General features: G+C 42.9%; 1 protein-coding gene across 2 annotated transcripts in view; it reads left to right on the plus strand.

The window, feature by feature from the left end:
- Positions 1 to 16,380, plus strand: part of kynu (kynureninase) — a 212,819-nt gene that overhangs the window by 26,081 nt on the left and 170,358 nt on the right. For both annotated transcript variants that reach the window (XM_048534680.1, XM_048534681.1), the window contains one exon: positions 14,707 to 14,896. In XM_048534680.1, the coding sequence (XP_048390637.1) occupies positions 14,728 to 14,896 (169 nt within the window). In that variant the 5' untranslated portion in view covers positions 14,707 to 14,727. The remainder of the gene's footprint in view (positions 1 to 14,706; positions 14,897 to 16,380) is intronic.

The raw sequence follows: 16,380 nt of genomic DNA on the forward strand, positions 1-16,380 counted from the left end.
TTGACACAACTGACAAACTGCCAGGCATAGCTGGGGCCCAAGCAAGTATCCACGCTAACTCCTGGGATTTGGATAAAGTGGGAAGAATTGAAGGAAAATTTACTGAGGATAAGGACTAGTTCAACGAGGTAGAGCAGGGTATTGGTGGGGGTGGGGGTGGGGGGAGGGGATGGGACTGGATGAGTCTGTTGGAGAGGATAAAACTGAGGGCCTGTAGGCCATCCTTGTGTGAATAGGAATTGAACATCCATGGTAAAGATGAAGTGCTGGGAGCCAGGGAACTGGAAGTTACCAAAGAGGTGGAGGGTGTGATTTGTCCTAGATGTAGGTGGGCAGTACCTGAACCAAGCGGCAGAGAATGGAATCGAGGTAAGAGTTCGGTGGTGCTGGATGTGGAGACGATGGCATGGTCAGGATGGTTGGGCTTGTGGATCTTGGAACAAGTAGTACTGGGCAGTGCAGGGCAAGGGGACTCTAAAGTTGGTGGTGGTGGAGGTAAGCAATGAGGTCATGGACAGTGTGGGAGATGGTGGCTTGATGTGCCATGGTCGAGGGGAAGATGAGATGTGGTGTCAGAGAGTTGGCATTTGGTTTCTGTGACATAGATGTCTATTCTCCAGACTACCAGTGCCCCACCTTTGTCAGCAGGTTTGATAATACAACAGGGATTGGTAAGGAGAGAGTGGAGTGCTGCATGTTGGGAGGGGGAGTGGGTGAGGTGGGGTTGTAGAACTCGAGGCGGTTGATGTGGCATTGGCAGTAAGCAATGAAGAAGTCCGAGGTAAGTATGAGGCCAGATGAGGTGCCCAAGAGAAGGGGGAGGTTTGGAGAAGGGAGAAGGGGTCTCCTAAAGTTGGTTGGAAGTCTTTATTGAAGAAGGCATGGAGGTGGAAGCGGTGGCAGAAGAGTTCCATGTTGTGGTGGGCACAGAACACATTGAAGTGGAGGTTTGTACTTCATGCTGCGGGGCAGTAACCGGTTACTGAGACATTCGTCGAGGAAGTGAAGTTGTTCGCGGGTAGAGCTCAATTGGTTGGCAAAGGTTTCTTATTGTCGGGTAACTATTTTAGCATATTACACTCGTAGTTTAAAGTTTTGGCAAGGATCTGTAGCTTAGGATATGGATGAGGCATCCTTTTAAGAGACTTCACAGTGGTAAAATTTGGTTAGAAACAAAAAATCCTGCAGACGCAGGAGTAATGGTGACTACAGAGCAAGGTTCATCATTTCCATTTTGGGTTGGTCTCGGAGGCTGAAGGAGGGGATGGGGGACGGGCAAACATGTGATGAGTGAGGGTTGGACGTGGTGGAGGCAATAGGATGGAGGATTGGATGTGTAGAGGAGTTTGAGAGAGATGAGGTGGAGGTGTAGGGTGTGTTAGCGGGGTGGACAGATGAGAAGGGAGAGGTGTGCTGGTTAGCTGCAGGTGAACAATAGGACCCAGGACTGAGCCTGAGGATAGAAGTATATGTGTTGATTGGAGCATGGATGGAGTCTGAAGTGGCAGCGGGTGTTGCAGACAAGTAGAGGCGGGTCCCAGTCCTTTCATCAGTGGCATCTATGGAAGCATTTGTGCAGTCACCTGGAGCAGAGATGGAGGTTGAAGAGGTTGTTGGTTTGTTCATCAACCTGGCTTGTTTTGTTCAGACTTTTCATCAACACATTACGTGACATCACCAGTGGAGCCTCTGATGAAGCAAAGTTATTCTACTCCGCTTGGAATTTATACTGTTCAGTACAGTATGGTGGATACTGTCATTTCTAGTTTTGATCTGTTTGGATTTGTATATGGGGCCCAATTCATATGTTGATTACATTATGGGTGGAGAACCATACCTCTAGGAATTCCTGTGAATGTCTGTTTGGCTTGGACTACTATGGTTACTTTGTCCCAGTTAAATTGATGGCCTTCTTTGTTCAAATGTACAGATTTTAAGGAGAGTTCATCGTGCCATTTTGCTGCTAGTGGATGCTCGTGTATTCTGATGCTTAGTTTCCTGCCTGTGTGTCTGATGTAATGTTTGTGGCAGTTGTTGCATGGTATTTAGTAAACCATGTTCGTTCTGCATGTTGTGGGAATGGAATGTTTAATCCTTAGTGTTTGTTGTAGAGTGGCTGTGAGTTTGTTGGCCACCATGATTCCTAGTAGTCTTTGGAGACTTGTTGTCAGTTCTGATATGTTCCTGATGTAGGGTAGTGTGGCCTGTGTTAGGGTGTACTGTGTCCTCCTGTTGCTGTCTGTTATGTTGGCATTTGTGGATGAAGTTGCAGGGATATCGTTTAAAGTGAGGATCTTGCCTCAGTGTTCTTCCTCTTCCTGGACTAATTCTGGAGCATTGCAGTATGTCCTGGCCATTCAAAGTGTCCAAATGCAGCTTGATTTGTGGACTTTGGGGTGGTTGCTGTGGAAGTTGAGGGTTTGATCTGGATGGGTTACTCTTCTGTATACTGAGGCTTGGAACTCCTCTTCCATCAACTGTTCTACTTTAACATCCAGAAGCAGAAGTCGATTGTTGGTTTCTTCTTCCCTTCTGAATTTAATCCCTGTGAGTACGCTGTTGATGAGATGGTGGACCTCTTCTAATTTGTTGTGTTTTAATAAAGACAAATGTGTAATCTACATACTGGGTCCACAGTTTAGGTTGAATGTGGGGTAGGGCGATGTGTTGTATTTGCATGACTGCTTCTGCAATGAGTCCTGAGATTGGTGAGCCTATTTGCTCACCATTGATCTGTTTGTATATCTAACCATTAAAGACAAAGTGTGTGGTGAGACAGATGTCTAGTAATTTAAGTATGTTGTCCTTGCTGATGTTGCTGTTTCCTCTCCTAATGTGGCCACTGTTTCTTTGGTTAGTGGCATGTCAATTAAAGTGAATAAAGCTGTGACGTCAAAGGATACCATAACTGTGTTGTCCCTGACTTTAATGATTTTGAGAGTACAGAGGAAATCTTGGGTTGAGCGGATAGAATAAGTTGATCCGTCCACTAGGCATTTCAATCTCTGTTGTAGGTCCTTGGCTGGTTTGTGTGAAGATGTGCCTGGTAGGGAGACAATGGTTCTGAGAGGGATGTCTGGTTTATGGACATTAGGCAGCCCATAGAAGTGGGGAGGTGTTTGTGCCTTCTGGTTTAATTCTCATGAAGTCTATCTTGGTTATCTGCTGCGCATTCATTTGTTGCTTCAGTGCCTGTGTAATCCTATTACCTAGCTGTGGTGCTGGGTCTATCGCCACCTGTTGGTAAGTGGTTGTATCTGTTGTATCTGCAAGCAATGTGTGTGTTTTCTGAACATAGTCTGGTTTGTTCGTAATGACAGTCATGTGCCCTTTGCCTGCTAGTAGGATGATGATGTTCTTGTCTTTCCTGAGTTTAGGGAAGATGTGGATGCTTTGGAGAGGGTTCAGAGGAGGTTTACCAGGATGCTGCCTGGACTGGAGGGCTTATCTTATGAAGAGAGGTTGACTGAGCTCGGACTCTTTTCATTGGAGAAAAGGAGGAGGAGAGGGGACCTAATTGAGGTATACAAGATAATGAGAGGCATAGATAGAGTTGATAGCCAGAGACTATTTCCCAGGGCAGAAATGACTAACACGAGGGGTCATAGTTTTAAGCTGGTTGGAGGAAAGTATAGAGGGGATGTCAGAGGCGGGTTCTTTACACAGAGTTGTGAGAGCATGGAATGCGTTGCCAGCAGCAGTTGTGGAAGCAAGGTCATTGGGGACATTTAAGAGACTGCTGGACATGCATATGGTCACAGAAATTTGAGGTGCATACATGAGGATCAATGGTCGGCACAACATTGTGGGCTGAAAGGCCTGTTCTGTGCTGTACTGTTCTATGTTCTATGTTATCTAGTGCTTTTCTCTCTGTGTTCCGGTTGTCTCCTTTGTTCCTTCTATGTCGTGTGGGTTTATAGTCTGTCGGACAGCTTGTTGTGCTTTGTCCATGAGCCTGTCGTCTCTTAATATATTCTCTAGAGTGGTCATGAAGCGTGTTCTGTTTGCATCTTTGTGGTTATAGCTCAGTCTGAGTAGTAGGACGGCTTTCTCAGTTTCTGTTAATTTTTTTCTCCATTGTCTGATTTGTTGTTGTCTTTGTCTTTGAGTGGATCAGTTTAGCAAGTTTCTCCTGTAGTTTGCGTCCCTTAGTTATGGTTTTGTGTTGATTGATGCTAATGGCCTGTTCAAGGGTTGTAATCCATTGCTGGTCCATTGTGTTTAGACACTGTGATTTTTAGCGCGCACTTTCTCAAGCATACCCGTGGAGTTGGATATGTGCATCATTAATCATTGTTCGCAGCATTCTGCGTCTGTTCAGCTATTTAAACGCCTGTGGATTGTTGAGTGGAGGTTTGTACTTCATGCTGCGGGGCAGTAACCGGTTACTGAGACATTCGTGGAGGAAGTGAAGTTGTTCGTGGGTAGAGCTCAATCAGTTGGCAAAGGTTTCTTGTTGTCGGGTAACTTTTAGCATATTACACTCGCAGTTTAAAGTTTTGGCAAGGATCTGTAGCTTAGGATATGGATGAGGCATCCTTTTAAGAGACTACACAGTGGTAAAATTTGGTTAGAGACAAAAAATCCTGCAGACGCTGGAATCTAAGGTAGACAAACAGGAGGCTGAAAGAACACAGCAGACCGGGCAGCATCTGGAGGAAAGAGGCATTCAATGTTTCAGGTATATCCCTCCTTCAGGACCAAATGTGGGGCTAGAGGGAGCTTCAGGTAAAGAGATGGGGTGAGGGGTAGAGGCAGAATGGTGGTGATAGCTGGATACTGGTGGTAGGTATGACCTGGTTGGTTGATGGGAGGGCTGAATCCGGTTGGTAGTTGGAAGGGAGGGTCAGAAGCTGGAATGGAAGGGAGGAGGTGGGGCTGGAAAATGAGCTGTGGAATGGAAGGGACGTTTATTGGAAATTGGAGAGCTCAATGTTAAGTCCTCCAGGCTGTAGGGTGTCCAAGCAGAAGAGAAGGTGTTCTTCAAATTTACATTGGGAGTCACTGCGGCACTGGAGGAGGTCAAGGCCAGATATGGTGGAGGGAAGTTGAAATGGGTGGTGACTGGGAGGTTAGGTTGGCTGTTACGGGCCAAGTAAGGATGCTTGGCAAAATGGTCACCTAGTCTACATTTGGTCTCACCGACATAGAGAGGGTCAATCATGTGTCTGCCTGATCAGTTGATGGAGAGTAGGGTTTGTTTAGCTCTGTCATTTGGATGTTTGGTCTGTGAGGTACTGTGATGCCGTCAGCAAGGGCTCAATTCCCATCATGGGCTCCTGTTACCCTGACGGACTCTCTTTCTCAACATCTCCCTGTGCCTGAGATGTTGTGGCCCCAGGTTAAACCAGTTGTCTTTCTCTAATGAGGATGCAGCCCTAAGGTGACTTGTCTGATTAATTGACAATTATAGTTCCCACCACATAATGTTTATCAGACACCCTTATCACCTATTTTGGGCTTTCACGACACGTCTTATTCAACCACATTTCAGTACTGCTAGCATTTTAACCTCCTAATCAATCATTGTTGCTAACAAACTGTGGCGTTCTTCCTGTAGTTTAAGGCTGTCTGTCCACTAGAATTCAGTTAAATCTCTTTAGTGTCTCTACTTTTAAAACTCCATTGTTTATTTGTGTTTAAATCTGTGGTTATTATCACCTAAAGGATCCTATGTAATGTGAGTTAAGCTTTTCCCCTTCTATCCCATGTTAAATTGCATACTTTGAATTGCGTTGTAAAGAGGAACTTCTATCTGTGCTCCTGTGCATTTAAAGGATATCTGTTATCAAAACGGTCTCTGTTAAGCAGTGGCTATATTTTTGCTTCTTCTTAAGACCTCATTGTGTGATTGTTTTGACAAATAAGTGACTGCTTCATCTAACAATCTACTTTGGCCATTTTAATGTCAATGGAAAAGCGCAGGCAGGCATTTTATGTCAACTAAGAACCGTGGGTTATCCTAATGCTTATAAAAGGAAGAGATGAATAACAGTGTTAATAGTGAAGGAATGTTTTTGTCTTGAACAATCTAAGAAGGCTGTTATAAAAGTTCAGAATGACCTTGGTCTCTTTATTTAAATTTATTCCTAATAGTTAATCCTCACTTTTCTGTCCTAACAGTCTGGATTGTCTCTCATGCTTTTACACTCTAGGGAATATAGAATTAGTTTACTCAATGTTTAATCGTAGGACAATCGTGTCATCCCAATAATAAGTATAGTGGACCTTTGTTGCACTCCCTCTAGGGCAACTTTGTCCTTCCTTAGATAAGGAGACCAAGACTGTGTACAATGGGCCAGGCATGGCCTCATCAATGCCCTGTATGAGAGTTTTTAGACTTATTTATAGTTGTACTCCAAACCCATTGTTGTGAAAGCTAGCATACCATTTGTCTTCCTAATTGCATGCTGTACCTGCATGTTAACTTTCTCTGATTCAGGTAAAAGGACACAAAATCCCTCTGACTACAAACTTTTTTCCATTTTTCAATGTTCAAAGCTCTTGCTAAATTCTCTTAAAATAAGAATTTTTAAAATGAAGCCTGTTGTCAGTCTGGATTATTGACCTCAGTCAATTTACTCCAATGGACAAAAACTTATAGAATTAAAATGATGCCAATCAGAAAGTCAGGCAGCTTACATACCATTAATTGTCTACATTCTTCAGTTATATTTTCTCTCTCATTTTTTCAATTCACCTTGTGATGTGGCTATAGCTTTAAGAGGTGTATTTTGTCCTAAGAGAGGTTGAGACAGAGGTGGAAACAAAAGAAGCAGCCTGAAAGTTTAGGTTAAGCTCCCACAGAACCAGGATCTTTAGTCTTAGCTTTTTGCAGTTGCTGGGATCTTTAAGCTGAATGTCAAAGCTCTTATTCCTCTCTTTGTTACAGCTAAAAGCTGGGGTTCTTTTCCTGCTGCTAGAATTGCATGTGAGACAATCTATTTTGCTGAGATTTCCTTTGCCAAGAGTTGGTTTATGGGATGTTACTATTATTGGAATAGTTAATAATTTGTAGTTTATATTATTTTGTTAAGCATTTTGATAAAGTTACAGTTAGGCCAAATCTTTTTTATATTTTTTATTTTATCTATATTTTAACCAAATTGTAAAAATAAAGTAACTTTTATTTAAAGCCAAGTAATTTGACCAATCAAATTGCACCTAACACTTTGCCTAGCTCCTTCTTATTTTAAAGGTATCTCCTTAATATATTTTGAGGGGTCGGTCTGGTCCATAACACCCCATAAGAAGTATAATGGTCTGTTGCATACACACATCTCTGTGCTACTCTTATGGCTTTGAATTCAAAATATAATACATCTGCTGCCCATTCTTGTGGTAGACGTCATGGGCTTAGAAGATGTTGTCAGAGGAGTATTGGTGAGTTCCTGCCTCTTGTGGAAAATGATGGATAAGGTGCTAATCAAGCAGGCTGGTTTGTCCAGGATAGTGTTATAGGAGTGGGCAGCATGTCAGCATCACTGTGAAGCAGGCTTGTAGGAGTGTGTGGCAAGTCAGTGGTGAAATAGCCTCCTGGTACATGGAGGATGTTATGTTTTCTGCATGGTTCCCCTGTCAGTGTGCAGACTCATGAGCATTTACAAATAGTTCCAACTGGCCTGTGGAGCCAAGGTAAATTAAGGCAAGAGCAAGGCCATTTTTTTTGGGAACTGGACCAAACTATCCTTTATCATCTTCACTATCAGGACAGATTACATGAAAGCGCTAGGAATATGGTTCAGAGGGATCAGGACACATTTGGGAGGATCATGTCTCTGAGGTGAGGCAGGAAATGGGCTTTTGGGTGCAATTTTCCCTCTCCATTGTGGGTAAAATCCTGGTCATCAAGTGTGAAGATCCCTCTCTGTATTTGTGGTTGATGTAGGTCTGGCCCAATCCCAGAACTTGGGCCGTTGCAGTCACCTGAGCCATCTTCCACGTCATGTGGAGGTTTAGGATGAACCATGTCCACAGCAACATGATGTACAAAACTCTGGATAAGAGAAGGAAAAGCATACCCAATGTCACCCTTAACTTAATGGCCACCTTTGTGCGCAGCTGCATCAAACTGCGCGTAGGCCCTTGCTACACAAATACCCAAGTGTCACTACTTACTGAAGTTCTACCTGTCCCTGGTGATGTGAAGGATGGGACATGCATTGGTGCCATGGCATGGTCAAGCAATTAGGCTATTCCATATCATCTGTCCTTTGTGGAGTAATTTGCAAAGAAAAGCACCTTTAACCAGAAGCCCATCAAGAAGTGATCAGCCCGTGGCATGCTCAAGGTCCTGTGGCAAAAGGAGATGGTGGATTCTGTTGAGTTGTTCTTTGAGCAGACTATTAGAATCGTCTGGCAGAATGCCTCTTCACCAGAACCTTCCAACAAGCACCAAGACATTGCTTGTCTGGTGGCGAGGAACATACTACCTGTGAGATCCATCATGTACGTCCTGAATCTCCGCACCACTGCACGCTGCCCTCAAAGCAGTTAGGTGTGGTAGAGACTGTCACATCTCTTTCTGGAATGTGAATTTGCCAACGAAGTCTGGAAACAGATGTAATGGTTCATCCCAAGTGGCTCTGGGACGCAGGACCACCCTCTGTGGTCTGTTCACCCGGATGCACACTGAGGCAAACATCAACTATGCCTGAAAGACCATTTAACTCAGTGAAAGAAGCTCTTTGGTTTTCCCTCAAAATTGTTTGACTTGCAGTGCAAAGAGTTGACCTCGGCTGGGTGTGGTAAACTGGTACATTCCAAGGTCCAGGACCACGTGTTGAGGATACACTAAAGCTTGGGGCAGCTGATGACAAGGAACAGTGGAGAAAGACCGTGATTTAAGTACAATCAGGTCTATTCAGTTATTGGACCCTCCTTCTGCCTCAAATGTATGCAAATATAATCTTGCATAAGTAAGAAATGCTTTGTTTGTCTGGCCTTCATAAGTAAAGACTGTACAGTGTCAAACTGCTCTAGTGGCTACGTATGTATATAAAGGTTTAAATTGAGCAATGTATATTCTGGAAAGTTTAGAAAGTGAAATGAGCTGGGAGGACTGTGGAATAGGTCAGCAGCACTGATGCAGACTAGGAGTGTTCAGCTGCTCAGCATCATATGAAACAGACTGGGTGTGCTGTGTTTGAGGAGCAATAATGACAGGATAAAAACTGGCAGCAAAGACCCCATTAAACGTGCTTCTACCTGTCAAAACTGATTTTTAATGTCACAGGAAAACAGGTGGATGACTGGTAGTTATTTCTTTGTGCTGTTTTTGATTAGTTAAGTGTTTAATATCAGGAGATGATATTATAGCTGAAGAGTACAATTAGGAAAATGACTTTATAAACTTTCAACATCCAAACTAATTAACTGAATAGAGTGGAGCTTGCTAGGTAGACGATGTGTTACAGCTGAGTAAGTAGGAGCTGTCAGATGCTAGTACAATCCACGATGACCACACCTGCAATAAATAGTTGGCTCCATGAGAAGGTAATGAATAAGAGTCCGGGCTTTTGCACCGAGACATATCAGGGAGTTGTAGAGTTATGTGGTCAGTGTTTGAGAAGAAAGTCACAACCCTTAGATGAATAACATCAAATTTGATTTGTGATCAGAATCAGGGAGTATAACAACTGACACAGGTATTGGGATCCAGAATTTCGATTAGAAGACCCTCAGCCACTGCTCCTGGTGTTGACGTGGGCACAGATTACAAGAGAGTTTGAGTTAAACCGAGCTAACACTGGCCCTAACACTGAAGGATGAATGAACTGATTAAAGCACCATGGTACTGAGTGCCATTCAAGTGGGGGAAGAAAAGAGAAACATAGTTATGGGACATAGCACTGTTATGGGAACAGATATTGTTCTCTGCAGTAAAGACAGAATGTTCTGAAGGCTGTGTTGTTTATCTGATGCCAAGATTCAGGACATCTCTTCTAGGTTGGAGAGGAATTTGGAGTAGGAAGAGGATCCAGTTGTCATAGTTTATGTAAGTACTAATAACATAGGTAGGATGAGAACATGTACCCTGCTTAGGCCATGGATCAGCTCAGGGTTAAATTATAAAATAAAACTATAAAGATACCAATCACAGGATTACGATTTGAGCCATATTCAGATTGCCCTAGATTAAGATTAGAGAGCTAAAGGTGTGATTGAAAGATTGATGTAGCACACATAGACCCCAACTCATGGGGCATTGTACTTATACTGGGCACAGAAAGGACTGATACATTCTGATGGGCTCCATTTGGAGGACGCAACTAAAAATTGATAGTGGAGAGCAGGGAAATGGCAGATTATTTTGAACAAATAGTTTTGCATTGGTCTTCAATGGAGGATGCGATAAGCATTCCAAACCTGATCGATAAATAACATGTTTTGGAAGGAAAAGTCTTGAAACAATCTCTATTATGAGGGACAAAGGATTTGACAATACTACAAAACGAAAGACAGACAAGTCACCAGCACTAAATGGACTGCACCCAAGGGATAGGAAGAAAGTGGTTGCAAAGATAGTGGAGGCATTAGTTGAAATATTCTAGAATTCATTGATTGGAAAACGACTGTGATGCCCCTGTTCAAGAAGAGGGAGACAAAGGTAGGAAATTATAGACCAATTAATGTAACATCTGCTGTTGGAAAATGAACTCCGTTATTAAGAAAAAAAAATAGCAGGACATTTAGAAAAGCTTAACAGAGTGAGCATGGCTCTATGACAGCAATATCTTGTTTGAAAAAATTTGAGAGATCTTGAGGATAGATGGAAGAGAGATGATAAAGGGAAACTCATGGATGTAGTGTATTTTGATTTCCAGAAGACAGTCGATAAGTTGCCATATGTGACAGTTATTACATAAGATAGGAATACATCTTACTGAAGGTGATGTATAACATGATTTGAGGCTTTATTAACCATTAGATGACAGAGTCAAGATTAAAGGACCTTTTTAGGATGGCAAGGCATAACTGCCACAAGGATTAATCTGAGATTTTCAATTATTTACTATTTATGTCACTGACTTAGAGCGGGAAGAGGGTTCAATTTTCAAATTTTATGAAGCTGCAAAAATGTGGGCGGGCATTTATTATGATGAAAACAAAAGGAATCTGCAAGAAGATTTAAGATAGTCTCAGAAGTGCAGCATGAAGAAATTTAGGTGGCCTAATGCATGAAGCTCAAAGTCAGCTTGTATGTAGTCCAGATAATTAAGAAGGCAAATAGAATTTTGAACTTCATTAGTAGGGAGTTAGTCTAAAACTAGTGAAGTCTTGAATCAACAATAAAGGTGTTGGGGAAGCCACACCTTGGAATATTTTGTCCAGCAATGCGCTCTGTATTTATGAAAGGATATCTTCGCATTGATTCTCTTGGCTAATCCCTGAAATGAAGGGATTGACACATTGAAAATTTCTAAATAGGTTCAGCCTTTATTCATCACAGTTAGGAAGAATGAAGAATCTTAGATTCTGAATGTCTTTGATGGAGTAGATGTTGAGAAGATGTTTTCATTCGTGGTGGAGTCATAAATTAGGGGTCATAGTTACAGGGTAAGGGCACACTTATTTAAAACAGATGGAAAGGAATTTATTTTCACAGATGGTAAATAATGTCTGGAATTCTCAACTGCATTGATTTATAAAGGCTAGATGACTGAAAGTATCTGAAGGAGTGAAATAGATTTTGACTGATTCAGAGCTATGAAAAGCTGGCTCAGAATAAGGAGTGAGGTTTGGGGCAGATCAGCCATTGTCTTATAGAATGGTGGAGCAGGCTCTAAGGGGCTGAATGGCCTATACCTACCCTTATTTTGTCTGTTCTTATGTGTCAAGCCTCTTGAGTTGTTATAGCCACAATAATCCAAGCAGTGGAGAATATTACATCATGCGCCCAATTGTGCCTAATGAATGATGAACTTGCTTTGGAGAATTAGGAAATGTGTTAGTATCTGCAGAATTTCCAATATCTGGCTGTTGAAGCCAAACTATTTCAATGGCAGATCCAGATCAATTTCTGTCCGATAGTAACCCCAAGTATATTCATAGTAGGGGATTCAGTAACGGTCATGCCAAGGGGGTGATAGTTTGATTTGCCCTTGTTCGATATAGTTATTGGGGTTATCACTTGTCTGGTACAAATGTTACTTGTTGCTCAGCCTGGATTTTAGATTGTTAGGTAAGAGAATCCCAGACTGCTTCAGTAACTGAGGAGTTGCAAATAGTACTAAAAGCTAAGCAATCATCACTATACTTTCCCATTTTTGGTCTTATTATAGTGGAAAGGTCATTGAGGAAGTAACAGAAGATGGTTACTTTCCCATTTTTGGTCTTATTATAGTGGAAAGGTCATTGAGGAAGTAACAGAAGATGGTTGAACCTAGGGCATTACACTGAATTTCTCCTTTAATGAAGCCCTTGGGCTGAGATTATTGTCCTCCAACAAACACAATACTTTTCCTTTGTGCTATTATTGATTGTAACCACTGGAAATCTTCCTCTTTGATTCTACTGACTTCAAATTTTGCTCAGACTTCTTTATGCCGTACCCATAATGCTTCTGAGTGCCTTCATTCACACTTCACTTCTTCGAGACCAATTCTTTTGATATGTTTGTACTTAGCCTGGAGTAAGGTCATGAGTTAAGTGGGTCTAGCAGAACCACCACTGTGACAATGATTGTTGTGTCAGTAAGGGAATACATGCAGAATCTAAAAGCTATATTAAATTTCAAGTAAGATTTCTATAGAGGTAAGCGGGCATTGGTGTTAGCAATTCATCTCCTTCCTTGTCAATATTTATGTTTAAAGTGAAATGCACAATATCTAACTGAATATTCAGGAATTTCTGAAATAGAAGATTGAAACTTGACAAGAGGCAGAAAATGCTGGAGAAGTTCAGCAGATCTGACATTGACTGTGGACAGAGAAACAGAGTTAACATTTTGAGCCCAGCATCAACTCGAAATGTTAATTCTGTTTGTCTCTCTACAGATGCTCCCAGACTTATCGAATTTCTATAGCATTCTTTGTGTTTGTTTCAGATTTTCAGCATCTACAGTATTTAGCCTCAATATTGATAACATTTAGAGTCACAGTCAGAGTTTTACACCATGGAAACAGATCCTTCAGTCCAAATTGTCCATGCCAACCAGATATCGTAAATTAATTTAGTTCCATTGGCCACCATTTGGCCCACATTCCTCTAAATCTTTCCTATTCAAGTACCCATCCAGATGCTTCTTAACTGTTGTTATTTTGCCACCTTCCATCACTCCCTCTATCAGCTCATTCCATTCGCATACCATCCTATGTTTGCGTAAGTTGCCCATTAGATCTCTTGTGTATATATTCCCCTCTCATATGAAATCTATGCTCTCTAGTTTTGGACTCTCCTGACCTCAGAAAAAGACCATGGCTATTGACCCAATCCGTGCATCTCATGATTTTATAGACTTATTTAAGGTCACCCCACAGCCTCCGATGCTCCAGGGAAAGTAGCCTCAGCAACCTCAGCCTCTCCCTGAAGTCGCAATCTTCCAACTCTGGAAACATCCTTGTAAATGTTTTCTGCACCATTCCAAGCTTAAAACACCTTTTGCTTTGTTGGGGAGACCTGAATTGAACACAGAATTCCAAAAGTGACCAAACCAATGTTCTGTAAATTTGCAACGTGACATCTCAACTCCTTTACTCAACGCACTGACCAACAAAGGCAAGCATACCAAACACCACCTTCAATACCCTGTCAACCTGTGATTACACCTTCAAGAAACTGTGACCCTGCACCCTAAGTTCTCTTTGTTTGGCAACACTCTCTAAGAACCTACCACCAAGTCTACAATTCCTGCCCCGATTTGCCTTACCAAAATCCACCATCTTACATTTATCTAAATTAAACTCCATCTGCCACTCCTCAGCACAATGGCCCATTTGAACAAGATTTTGTTGTACCCAGAGATAACCTTCTTCACTGTCCATCACACCGCCGTTTTTGTTTCATTTTGAACAGAGTCCCCAGCATTAACTTCTGTGTTAGATGCTGTCTGGCTGTGCGCCCCTCACTGAGTGCGAAACAATGCAATGGGCTTATGCAGATATCCTGCAAGTGAAGGTAATGTCGGTGTATTACTAGGGTTGTGCTCTTGCCCTCTTGTTTTCTTGCACCCAGCCCTTTGTCACACCATGTCCCTATACCTCACTCTTTCACTAAACTGTGGGCATGGTGGCTCAGTGGTTAGCACTGCTGCCTCACAGTACCAGGGTTTGATTCCAATCTCAGACAACAGTCTGTGTGGAATTGAAACATTTTCCCAGTATCCATGTGGGCTTCTTCTGGGTGCTCTGATTTCTTCCCACAGTCCAAAACTTTGTGGATTAGGTGGATTGGCCACGTTTAGCTGACCATTGTTTCCAGGGATGTTTAGGCTAGATAGACTAGCCAAGGGAAATACAGGGTCACTGAAATAGGGTGAGTGGAGGGGCATTGGTGGAGATTGTTAGATCTTGATGGAATGGTCTTTGGAGGCTTGGTGCAGACTCAATGGGCTGAATGGTCTATTTCCACACTGTAGGGATTCTATGATTCTAAACAAAGTAGGAGCATCATGAAGACAGGTATAAACATATTCAGTTTTGTGGGAACTACTTGGAATTACAATTTACTTTATGTGACTAAGCTATTTTTTTCTTCACTTTTTAGACTGATTGCATCTTATCAGCCATGGATCAACATGCTGACAATTCCCCAGCTCACAGGTTGGAATCTGTTGCTTCCATTTTAGGATGCAGCATCACTGATGAGAAGCTTGCAATTCATTTGGATCAAGAAGATGAATTGCGACATATTAGAGACCAATTCCATATACCCAAAATGAAAGACCTCCCTTTTGGTAAGTTCTCACGTTCTAATAGTTTAATTGTGCTGAAACTTCATATTGATTTAAATAGCTTAAAACTTTAGAGTTTGAAGATCATATGTTGCAAGAGTAGAAGTAACCAATTGGCCCAAGGAGTCTGAACTGATAACCAGATGGGGACATGACAAAAACCTTTTAAATGGTTAAGATTTAAATGCACTGGCTCAGTGCAGTGGAGGTACATTTAGTCACGACATTCAAAATGGTACTGACTAATTGTCAAAATGAAAATATTTTCAGAGCTGCGATGAGCTGTGATGCTCTTGCAGACCTGATGGGCTGGATGGCCTCCTTCAGCCCTGTCCTATGATTCAAAGCTATTCTCTATCACATTCATAGATAATGGGAACCGCAGATGCTGGCGAATCAGAGACAACAAAGTGTGGAGTTGGATGAACACAGCAGGCCAAACAGCATCTCAGGAGCACAAAAGCTGACGCTTTGGGCCTAGACGCTTCATCAGAAAAGGGGGATGGGGAGACGGTTCTGAAATAAGTGGTGGAGTGGCAGTTTGAAGATGGATGGTGGAGAAGAGACAGACAAGTTAAAGGGGCAGGGATGGAACCAGTAGAGGTGAGTAGAGGTATGGAGGGGATAGGTCAGTCTGGGGAGGACGGACAGGTCAAGGGGAGCAGGATGAGGTTAGTAGGTAGGAAATGGAGGTGTGGCTTGAGGTGGGAGGAGGGGATGGGCGAGAGGAAGAACAGGTTAGGGAGGCAGGGATGAGCTGGGCTGGTTTTGGGATGCAGTGGGGGGAGGGGAGATTTTGAAGCTTGTGAAATCCACATTGATACCATTGGGCTGTAGGGTTCCCAAGCGGAATATGAGTTGCTGTTCCTGCAACCTTCGGGTGACACCGTTGTGGCACAGCAGGAGGCCCAGGGTGAACATGTCATCTGCAGAAGCGGGGGGTGGGGGCTCGTTGAAATGGTTCGTGACTGGGAGGTGCAGTTGTTTATTGCAAGCCGTGTGTCGGTGTTCTACAAAGTGGTCCCCAAGACTCCATTTAATTTCCTTGATGTAGAAGAGGCCACAACGGGTACAGCGGATGCAGTATACCACTGGCAGATGTGCAGGTGAACATCTGCTTGGTGTGGAAAGTCTTGATGGGGTGAGGGAGGAGGTATGGGGGCAAGTGTCACACTTCCTGCAGTTGCAGGGGAAAGTGCAAGGTGTGGTGTGATTGGAGGGGAGTGGGGAGTGGGGAGCGGGCAAGGAAGTCACGGAGAGAGTGGTCCCTTCGGAAAGGAGACAAGGGTGAGGATGGATAACTAACTACAGAGTTGCAGTGGTAGAGAGATCCCCTGAGGTTTTTTCTGGAGGGAGGAGGGTAGCTTTTTCAGGTTAGGCATCCCTGGAAGAGGCTTTGTAGAATCTCCCCTCCCCCCACTGCATCGCAAAACCAGCCCACTCGTCCCCGCCTCCCTGACCTATTCTTCCCCTCATGTATCCTCCCC

Source organism: Stegostoma tigrinum, chromosome 7 (assembly GCF_030684315.1).
Source record: "Stegostoma tigrinum isolate sSteTig4 chromosome 7, sSteTig4.hap1, whole genome shotgun sequence".
NCBI lineage: Eukaryota > Metazoa > Chordata > Chondrichthyes > Orectolobiformes > Stegostomatidae > Stegostoma > Stegostoma tigrinum.